At 45.8% G+C, this 11,456-nt stretch overlaps 1 protein-coding gene across 2 annotated transcripts in view; it reads right to left on the bottom strand.

The window, feature by feature from the left end:
* FAXC (failed axon connections homolog, metaxin like GST domain containing) overlaps positions 1 to 8,305 on the bottom strand; it is a 76,396-nt gene extending 68,091 nt beyond the window's left edge. Inside the window, exons 1-3 of one of the 2 annotated variants that reach the window (XM_030809483.1) lie at positions 8,025 to 8,305; positions 7,419 to 7,540; positions 1,182 to 1,317 (exon numbers count right to left, since the gene is read on the bottom strand). In XM_030809483.1, the coding sequence (XP_030665343.1) occupies positions 1,182 to 1,317; positions 7,419 to 7,525 (243 nt within the window). In that variant the 5' untranslated portion in view covers positions 7,526 to 7,540; positions 8,025 to 8,305. Of the gene's footprint in view, positions 1 to 1,181; positions 1,318 to 7,418; positions 7,944 to 8,024 lie in introns of those variants that run through there. The other variant, XM_003258364.4, reaches the window with a different exon arrangement.
* Positions 8,306 to 11,456: the final 3,151 nt, after the last annotated feature.

Raw genomic sequence — 11,456 nt, forward strand, 5'->3', positions numbered from 1 at the left:
AAATAATACACTAAATGTGTTTAAGCAACTAGATATATAGAGAGCTCTATATCCAAACAGAGAATATGTAATTATTTTCAACATTTTAAAAAAGTAACTACAAACCAGGCTAAAGCTTCAGTAAATTCCAAGGAGTCCATATCACAGAGACTATCTTCTCTGACCATAAAATTAAAAATGATAACAAAAATCAAAGCTTAAAATAGTTCCATATGGCTAGAACTTGGTTAAAAATAAAAACATAAGTGAACTTTTAAAAAAATACATAGAATTGAATGACTATGAAAACACAGCGTGTTGACTTTGTGAGACACAGCTCAAGCATTACTCAGAGAGAAATATATACCTTTAAGTACATTCCTCTTCCTTATTTACTGCTAAAATGAACAAGTGTTTCCCTGAAAGTCACACAAACAGAACATGGAGTGCTGTGGAAAAGCTCTCACTACATATACAAATATCTACCTCGTGGCCTACTGGGCCTTCTGCCCCCAAGATTCATGAGGGACAAAATACGATGCTGTCAATAAGCTAAAACCTGAAGTAAAAAACCGCATCAGGCAGTGGCACAGCCATTTTTGTCAAGGCCCAGTAGGCCTGTCCAAACTATTAACCAAAGCATACTTTTTTTTTTTTTTTTTTTTTTTGAAATGGAGTCTTGCTCTGTCACACAGACTGGAGTACAGTGGTGCAATCTCGGCTCACTGTAACCTCTGCTTCCCCGGTTGAAGTGATTCTCCTGCCTCAGCCTCCCAGGTAGCTGGGATTACAGGCATCCGCCACTAGCCCGGCTAATTTGTGTATTTTTAGTAGAGACAGGGTTTCACCATGTTGGCCAGGCTGGTCTCGGACTCCTGACCTCAAGTGATCCACCTGCCTTGGCCTCCAAAAGTGCTGGGATTACAGGCATGAGCCACCATGCCCGGCCCAAAGAATACTCTGTTAAAGAAAAATATCATGGCGCTGAATCTCTCAAAAGTTTAGACCTTTTTGATCCATCATTATCAACAGACCCTGGAATCAAGTATTTTATTTCCCTCTTACTAAGGACTAAGCACTGCTAGTTTCAGCTCCCATCCCTCTGGCATCCACTGTGTGAGATGAAATATTCCCCCCTTTAGTTAAATACTCATCCCCTGATGCTGATGTCATAAGAAGAAAACATATTTGCACACAAGTACCTGATATGGTAAGTCAGCCATCCTTAAATAAGTTTCCATCTTTAAACAGAAAGGAGATAAACTGGGAACACCATTGTTAGGTCTTGCAAACTGATGCAAAATAATAGCATCTTTAGAGTCAATCTCTTGCTGTTTCCTGTCAAAACCAAAACAGAAATAAAGAACAATCCACATGTTATCCACATTCAGTTCCCTTACTTCTTGAGAGGACCCTGCAGGGTTGTAGCTCCTCAATGAACAAGCAGATCTGTTTGTCACAGGGGCTTACATCACCCACCACCCAGTTTGTCGAAGGGGCTTACCTCACCCAGCACTCATGGAAGCTTAGTCAAAACACAAGAGAACCTTACAAACTCCCATGATATTACCATGACCCCAATGGCTCAGCAAAGTAACCACATAACAACCTCCTTCCGTTACCTATGGCCTCTGGGCAACAAGAACATTTTCTGGTACTGGTCCACCTATTCTCCAGCCAGCTGTGTTTACCTGCCAGGGATAAGCTGGATGGATAAAAATGATATTCTGTGCTTGCTGTGTGTCACACATTGTTCTGAGGGTCTCATGGGTCTTATCTCCTTTAATCTTCATAATAACCTTACGAAGTAGACACTACTGTTATCCATGTTTTACAGATGAGGAAATTAAGGCACAGAGGATTAACTTGCCCAAAGTCACATTGCTAGTTATGACAGAATGGGCACTGAACCAAGAAGTCAGAGCCCATGTTTTTGGCCATTAGACTATACCGTGAAACAGTCTATTCATCCATAAGACCCAGGAATAACAGTGCAGATTTGCTCTGCTATGACCCAAGCCTGTAGGGAATCTGAGACTGAAATTCTGGTCCCTCTTCCCAACTGCCCATGCCCCCATCTAACCCTTCTTTCACCTGTAATGCCGTGGAACCTGCCTTCTGGATGCTCTCTCTCTAGCTCTGTCTTCCTTATTTTCGGCCTTCCCAGTATCCCCACTTTTACCACACAGCATGTATTTCAGTACCCCTGCTTTTCCCCTTTCTTCTGTCTCAGCCACACATCCATCTTTTCCTTTGGCTACTCTTTTGGGTGAGGAGGACTTCCCTGCATACAGTTTTTCAATAACCACTACATAGTGGAACGAATGCTGGATTCCAAGTCTGGACAACTGGTGTCAAATCCAAGCCCTGCTTCCTACTGGCCACATTAGCCTAGATCTCTCCATCATATTCACCTGAAGAGTGAGGACAGTACCAATTCTGTATGGTTTATCATGAGGATGACATAAGGTAATACTGTAACTATTTAGTGAACTATCAAGCATGAAGTAATAGTGGAATTTATCCCCATCCAAAGAGATATGATCTCATCCCTGCAAGCTCATCATTCCACACAGCCCCACTCATACCCCACTCCTCGGGACCCTTTTGCAATTTCCATCTTCATTTGACCCAGCCGATTTCCAGTCAGATAAACTTCACTCTTCCTTCCCCTTGGCCCTCCCTGAGCCTCTGGTTCCCTCGCATTGTTCCCAGTACAACACCACACCCCCTTCTTTCTACCCAAGCAAGAACAAGCTCTTTGTATCTTCATCACATGGATGCCCACTTCCTGCATATCCCCATTTAGTAAAACAAACTCTCTTGAAAAGTTTACCACCCAAGGGCCCACTCAACTTCACAGTTCAGAATGACTCATTTTGAAAATATCTGTCAAGTCAAAAAAATAAAAATATTTGCTGCTTTCTGGCAATATTCACTACAAAAGAAATGTTTTCATTTAGATGGAATGTTTGGGAAGTCAGATATTAAAATCAAGAACTCATTTAGACGATGTTCCAAGACAGCACAAACTATAGATCTGACAATTAACTGATTTTGTCCAGTCAAATAATTCCCATCACAAAGTGGTATTTTCATGTAAATTAACAGACAAAAATTTCAGAACTGACAGGAGAGGAGACAAACAAAAAGTCCCTAATCCATCAGCCAGAACGATCTAATTCTAATTGTTAATTTGGGCCATGTCATAGTAAGAATGGATGCTAATTATCTACCAAGCATATGCTAATGACTTTATATATATTATATATGTTAACTTATTTAATTCTGACAATGACACTTTAGAATGGGTATTGTTTTAGTTTAAATTTGGGATATCATATTATACTATTTTATAGTAGATAAGAAAATTGAAGCTCAAAGATGTTAAATAACTTGCCTAAGGAAGGTCAATTTAAGATTGACTCTGAAATAACTCCAGTTTCCATGCTCTTAAGCACTTCAAGGCCACCAAAATGGGCAATTCCTCAGTTAATCGTATTAAAACTGCCAGTTTGACTTAGACCACTGAAGCCTGGAACTTTCTCATAAAAGTCACAGCTAATGATGGCCAAGTTTTATTGAATTTTCACCTTGACAAACTCTGTTCTAAGCATGTCACATGTGTTAACTCATTTAATCAACTCTATGAGAAAAGCTACTACTACTATTACCATTTTACAGATGAGAAAACTGAGTCATCAAGAGCTTACTGTCATATCCAAGGTTAAGTGGTTGGTTACAGACAGAATCTGAATTTGAACCCAGACAGTCTGGCTCCAGAGCCCTCCCTCCAACATGTCAGAAACTCCTCTCTAATTTAGGATCAGAGGTTTGGATGGGTTGTTTCCTGTACAGCTATATTTTATAAAGTGATCTTACCATAAGGTTTGTATAAGAGGACAGCCATAGAGCATTAACTAGCTAGTTTACTACTATTCCCGGGGCTAACGATACCACAGATGAACATGCCTCTGTATACAGCTGATGATTCGTTAGTTTGCAGAGATCAGATGTTGATTTGCCAACTAAATGTTCTAGAAGAGGCTGAGCCTGTGTGTCAAAAGTGCAAATAAGCACTGGTAATGAAGTTAGTACTTATTCAATTTACAAACAAGAATTTCCAAAGCCTGATTGAATTTAAGATAGCTGCCAAGCTATCTCCACTCAGGGAAAACAAAGTAGTGTGTTGGAACAATATTTATTTTAAAATATGTGCTAAAAAACATGGATAAAACCCCAAAACCCTATTTTGGTTATAATCATTAATTAAACTTCCTAAGTAATTCTCACCTGTCAACTTTACTCTTCCATTCTAGAGACATAGTCATAGATTAAGGTTATGTCTATGCAGCAGAAAATCCAAGTAGGCTGGGGAAGAGTATGCAATAGCCAGTAAACTAATGGCAGTCATTTTAAGGTGTATTTTCCATCTTACATATTTCAGATTTTGTCTTGTTTTCTGCCTAAATTATAAAGACTATTGAAACCTAGATTTCACCTTAAGTGGAGGTAGCTATCATGTAACCTCTAAAGCCTTGGTCTTTGACCTTCCTGCCTGTTTTTTTCCCTTTGCCCCTCCACTCCTCTTCCCCTAGATGCTGCAAGAAAGGCACCTGATACAGGTCTGTCTTCCCTGAGCAACGCTTCAGTTCTCCACATTTCTCTTCCTTCCTCTTCCTCCAACAAAACGGATTTCAAAGTAGGTACTTTTTCTGAGACAGAGTCTCACTCTGTCGCCAGGCTGGAGTGCAGTGGCATGATCTCGGCTCACTGCAACCTCCTCCTCCCAGGTTCAAGCGATTCTCCTGCCTCAGCTCCCTGAGTAGCTCTAGGACTACAGGTGCGTGACACCACGCCAGGCTAATTTTTGTTTTTTTTTTGTTTGTTTGTTTTTTGTTTTTTAGTAGAGACAGGTTTCACAATGTTGGCCAGGATGGTCTCAATCTCTTGACCTTGTGATCCACCCGCCTTGGCCTCCCAAAGTGTTGGGATTACAGGCCTAAGCTGCCACGCCCGGCCAAAGTAGGTACTTTCTAAGAGGCAGTGGTTAAAAAATGCAGGCTCTGATTTGAATCTAGATCCTACTACTCTTACTGTGTGATCTTGGGCAAGCTACTTAACCTCCCTGAGCTGCAATTTCCTTACCTATGAAATGAACAAACAACAGTTGTGAGGAATAAATGCAGTCACACATGCAAAGCCCATCCTACTCAGTATTCAGAAATAGCCCTTTTGTATTGTTTGCATTACTTCAGAGCTTTCTAATTCAACTCAAACATTTGTCCAGAAACAAAACTGGCCAAGTATGGTGGCTCACACCTATAAACCCAACAGTTTGGGAGGCCAAAGAGGGAGGATTTCTTGAGGCCAGGAGTTTGAGACAAGCCTGGGCAACATAGTGAGACCCCATCTCCACAAAAAAAAAGTTAAAAAAAAAAAATTAGCCAAGTGCAATGGTTCATGCCTGTAAGCCCAGCAACTCAGCAGACTGAGGCCAGAGGATCGCTTGAGCCCAGGAGTTCAAGAGTGGCCTGGCCAACACAGTGAAACCCTATCTCTACTAAAAATATACAAAAATTATCCAGACGCGGTGGTGCACGCCTGTAATCCCAGCTACTCAGGAGGCTGAGCCAGGAGAATCACTTGAACCAGGGAGGTGGAGGTTGCAATGAGCTGAGATAGAGCCACTGCACTCCAGCATGGGCAACAAAGCGAGACTCGGTCTCAAAAGAAAAAAAAGAAAAAGTGAATCAACCTAGGATTAAACTCCTTAGTCCAAATAAGCATCCAGTGCTGAGGTTTATAGTCCCCTAAATGAGTTAGTAGCTATCTGTGGGCAGAGAGCTCTCCAGTCTCCAGTGACCACACCTGCCAGGGCATGGCCTACTCCGGAGTGGGAGCTGAGCTCCATACTGTTTCTGCAAGGTCATTTACGCTTTGTTTTAAACTTGGTCCTGTGAAGCCTTCACTCCCTCCACTGCTGAGAAGCCTCATGTTTTGGGATCTCCTCAAAGGCTTCAGACTAGAATACAACTGAGAAACAACTGGGTTACCATTTAAATTACTGCCCAAATGTTTTAGTTCTTTAGGTAGCTTGAAATCTAACTTGAAATACAGTTCTAAAACTAGCACAATTAACAAATAATCTAGAGAGATAATTCTCTTTAAATTTTTTTGTTTGGTTCAGCTAGATTCAAGGCAATGTGTTAAGTGAGAGAATTAAATGTGCAACAAACTTAAACTTCCTCAAATATGGCTAAATAATATGAAAACCAATACATTTCTCCAAACCTAAATGATTTCCCACCCTCTCAGAGATGGGAACTATTCAAAATATGTACGTTAGGCCAAATATCTAGGCTATCTATTATTAGGCTATCACAATAATCTCCTGGGATCCCTGCAGGCTAGTAAAGGTCACCTATCACTGTCTTTGTTTATAACCTATTGTGTAGGATTCCTCCACTGGAATAAGGCAGTGTGGACACATTTCTCTCACTTTACAAAATACTGGCAAAGAGACATTCTGAGCTATTGAGAAGTGGGCTTCTGGTAATCTTCCAGTGACGGAGGCTCAAATGCATGGAAATTTTAACCATTAATTGATGTATCAATTAGCCAAACGACTGTCTCAGTGCCCTGTGGTATTACTCTACCCAAACAAAAATCTCGTGCCGGCTGGATGTACCAACAGCAGGGGCCTCCATTTTCTGGTATTTCCAACTCAATCTTGTAAACATTCTGCGGCAGCGGATGCAACTGTTTACGGCACTGGGCGACTCCGTGTTATGCCCAACACACCCATGTGCTAGCCTGTCCTACTGCTCACACAACAATGACATCTGAGCCTGAAGATGGTGCTTGGCGTTCAATACCAGATAAGCAGAGAACCAGGTTAAGGCTGCATCAAAGCTGCCCACCACTACACTTGGTCATGCATCTTTAACAGGGACCCGCAGGTTTCTGGACCTTTTGCAATTTTTCAGTCTTTTGATGTTGACATTTAGGGAAGGATGGTGAAGAATTAACCTTTAGGTAAAAGATAAGGTTAGCAGTTAATATTCCAGCATTATTACTTATAAGCAAGGCATTTCGTAAAAGTGTAACCTATTTCTGCAGGGCCCAATTCTATTGTTGCAAACACACTGCACTTAGATCCTCCTAAGGCCATTTCTTAATAGATAACGACAAGTGACCCAGAGCATTTTGGGAGACAAATGTTTTTCCCTCCCAGCACCGGTTTAATTCTCCTTTCAACTCCAAACTGCCCCTCACGGCCAGGTGACCACAAATGCCTTTAGGGAAAGGTAATTGCAGGACGCTTGGGCATCTGGGCAGCGTGACCGAGGGGCTGGCACGGGCCCCTCTCGCGCCAGCCCTGCCCTAGCCAGGTGCCCCGCTCTGCGCCCCTGTGCGGGGCCCTCTCTCCGGCTCACCTAATGACCAGGAGTTCGTGGAGCAGATACGCAGCTGCGGCCAGCAAAGCTCCCCCGGTCAAGTAAAGGGTTTTCTTCCACCAGGGATCGGAGCCCAGCCCTGCCATGATCCCACTGTAATCCTGCAAAGGGAAAGCGATGATGTCCCCATAAAAGGAGAAGGGCTCCTCGGACCCGGCCCACCAGCCGAAGAAGGAGATGCTCTGGTTCCAGCTCAGATCCACCACGCACGGCCTGGACGAAGCAAAGCCAACCCCCCAGTGCATGCTGCGCGGCTGGCTCCGGGCGCCCCTCCCAGGGCCCGCGCCGCCCGCATGGGAAGGGGCCGGCGCGGCCCGGCGCGGGCTCAGAGGCGCGCGGAGGGCGCGGGCGGCGCGGGCGGCGGCGACTGAGGAGGCGGCGGCAGAGGAGGAGGAGGAGGAAGGACTCTGGCCGCGGACGGCGGGCCTGGCCGGCGGGGCCCCAGAGCCCTGGGCGGCAGCAGCGGCCGCCGGCTCCCCCGGCAGCGGCCTCTCCGCCCCGCTCTTTGTGTCGGCGCCTGGAGAAGGCCGCGTGATGTCATTGCTCCCCGGGGCAGGGAAACAGAGGCGGGATAAAGTCACCTACCCCGCGCCCTGCCCCCGCCCCGCATCTCCGCGGTCCGGCCGCCTCCGCCGGGGCCGGATCTGCAGGGCTGAGGCGCGCCGGGCGGGCTCCGCGCCTCCAGGCGGCACGCCCAAAAACCGCTCGCCGCGCGCGGGCAAGGGCAGCGGAGGTGCCTGGAAACGCGGCTCCACTGCGAGGAAGCTGCAGTCGGGGCCCGGATCCCGGTCCTCCTCTACCCCGGCCCGCCCTCCGCCTGCGCTCCAGCCCCTCCCGCGGGCCCCAGAGCGGGGAACGCGCAGGACTCACCTGGGGCGGCGCGGAGCTGCGGGCAGGAGACGCCACCAGGCGGGGGCTGGGAACGTGGGCCGGGATTAAAGTCGGGAATCAGATTGTTCTGGCCATCAGGAAAGCGCTGCGTATTTGCATAATGTATAAAAACACTCTCATTACATTACACAGTTACCTCGGGCTTGACCAGGTGTTTGCAGAGACGAGATGTCTGGTTTGACAAATAACAAAATACTCTACCTAGAGAGATTTCTCTGACAAACCCAGTTCAAGTCTTTCCTCTTTGAAGTCACTATCAGGGAACTCGCTGATAAAGGGTTTTGGTTGGGGGACGGGGGTCCCTCTTTTGTTTTAGAAAATCTGTCTAACAACTGTGTGTGTGTTCAGTGTATTTTTTTCCTTTAACTTCATTTATTAAAGTTCATAGGTACAAAGAATAGAAGCTTGTAATATATGCACAGATTTTAGCAAGAGCGTGGATAGTTTTAAATTGTTTGGAAGAACTGAAAAAGGATTCGGGCCCTGGAGGTTCATCACTCTTAAGGTGGAAGGATGGGTAAAAGAAACCTCCAGGCTTTTGCCTGTGGAGCAGAGATTGAGGCGCAAAAGGACTCCCCCTTTTTTTCCTCTCCTGCCACACCCGCCCCTTAGAACAGGCAAGGAGTGTGGTCGTATTGTTAATAAATATGGACGTGTCGCCCCAATGAGACAGGGGGAGGGGCTAGTCAGCTGATGCCTAGGCACCAGCATGTGAGACGCCCCAAACACTCCTGGGAATATGTGACCTCCCAGGTAGAAGTAATGTTTGTGGCTGTAAGTGAAGCTCCCATGAGTAGGTTGCAAGGAGTGAAACCCAACGGCCTCCTGGGGTGACTGCGGTGGTCACCAGCCAGTCTTCCAAGGAGAGAGGCCAGAAGGCTGCCTGGCCTTGTCAGCAAGAAGCAGAGTAGTTAAGTTTGGGACCAGAGCTGCAGTGCTCTGGAAGAGGGAACAAGGAGGGCTGGCACCAGGGATTCTCCATGCTCCTTCTGTGCCCTTCCTACAGAGCACTCAGTCTTTGCTCTCAGTGAACACTGAGCCAATATTTAAAGAATGTAAGTTTGATACTTGGGATCACATTATTTGCATATCTAGGTCTAGGCATGGGGATGGGCATAAATTACCTTGAGTGGAAGAATATGGAAGGCAAAAGGGAGAGTCAATCCTGACAAACCTTATGCCCAAAAACAAGTTCGAACCCAGAGGAAGTGTAGTATTTTTATCCCAGAAAGCCATTGACTACAATTCACTCTCACTCATAGTGACCTGCCCCACCCACTCATGCAGGCCAGGGGCCCACTGCTGCTTCCTGGTAGTATCAGACAACTGTTGAGCATCATCTGGTCTCTGGTTCAAATATGGTTTACATTTTAAGAGACACTGCAGTGAACGTCTTTAAGAAGCAGATGTGGGCTGGGCACAGGTGGCTCACACATGTAATCCCAACACTTTGGGAGGCCAAGGTGGGTGGATCACCTAAGGTCACGAGTTCGAGATCAGCCTGGCCAACACGGCGAAACCCCGTCTCTACTGAAAATACAAAGAATTAGCCGGGCGTGGTGGCGAGCGCCTGTAATTCCAGCTACTCGGAAGGCTAAGGCAGGAGAATTGCTTGAACCCAGGAGGCGGAGGTCTCAGTGAGAAGAGATTGTGCCATTGCACTCCAGCCTGGGCAACAAGAGCAAGACACCATCTCAATAAAAATAAAAATAAAATAAAATCCCACAAGAGAATCTAAAATGTCATCTTAATCTGACGGATCATAAATTTTAACTTTTAGATCCATGGGATAGAAGAGAAAAGATGATTATTACTAGGACTGTATAAGATGAAAAGAGGAGGAGTAGACTGAGGAGACAACAAATCTGAGTGGGACAAATGTTTGGTATCAGAATGTCAGAACAGGCCGGGAATGGTGGGGTGGCTCACGCCTGTAATCCCAGCACTTTCGGAGGTGGGCAGATCACTTGAGGTCAAGAGTTTGAGACCAGCCTGGCCAACATGGTGAAACCCTGTCTCTACTAAAAAAAAATACAAAAATTAGCCAGGCATGGTGTCGAGCATCTGTAACCCCAGCTACTCGGGAGTCTGAGGCAGGAGAATCACTTGAACCTGGGAGGCAGAGGTCGCAGTGAGCTGAGATCGTGCCACTGCACTCTAGCCTGGGTGACAGAGTGAGACTGCATCTCAAAAAAAGAAGAAGAACCTCGGAACAAACCTTTGGGGAGCAAGGAAAGCAGCTCTAGCTGTAAAGGCACCGACTGATGCAATCCTCAGCCAACTCTTCATCCAAAGACACACTGAGTTCCACACACTCCACAAAGGGGTGCAAGCCAGCTGTAGAAAGATGGGAGACTCAGGCTCAGGGGCAAGGGACTCAGCCCCAGAGGAGTGGTGGTGGTGGGATAAACTCAGTAGAAAGGAACCGAACACAGCTTGGTTAACAAGAGTTGCTAAGGAGGCTGATTCTTCAAAGAATGCCTCCTCAGAATCCCTAGCGTAGAGCCAGGTCACAGGCTGAAGCCACAGTTGCTATGCAGGGCCTCCCTGCTGAGGCTGAAGGTGCAGGAGCTGAGCGTGTCTGCACCCCAGCTCTCCTCCTGAGGCTCCTATAGTTAGTGAGAAAATTTGAAGACTCTGGGCACTAGGCTGGGCATCTCTACTTCACCCCTTCTACCACCACCACCACTAATTTTGACAGCTTTGGTGCCGTACGCATGGACATTAGCTCTAAACTGGAGGCAACTTATTTTTCTTTTTCAAGGACTTTTTGTTAACTAACTTTAATTGAGGTGTTATAAGACAAGGAAAAAGAAGGAACTAATATTGATTGAACACCTATTTGTGTTGTATAGTGATTTTTTTTTCCAGTAACAAGCTATGTTAGATAAGTATTGTCATTTCAATTTTACAACTGAAAGAAACTAAGGCCCAGAGGGGACAATTAACGAGTTCAATTCCCAGAGTGGGGTGATGATGGATCCAAGCATGTCTCAACCAGTGGCCCTGTGGGCGCTCCACCACCTCCATCGGGGTGTCCAATCTTTTGGCTTCCCTGGGCCACATTAGAACCGTCTTGGGCCACACCTAAAATACACTAAGGACAGCTGATGAGCTTTAAAAAAA

The sequence above is a fragment of the Nomascus leucogenys genome, chromosome 3 (assembly GCF_006542625.1).
Source record: "Nomascus leucogenys isolate Asia chromosome 3, Asia_NLE_v1, whole genome shotgun sequence".
NCBI lineage: Eukaryota > Metazoa > Chordata > Mammalia > Primates > Hylobatidae > Nomascus > Nomascus leucogenys.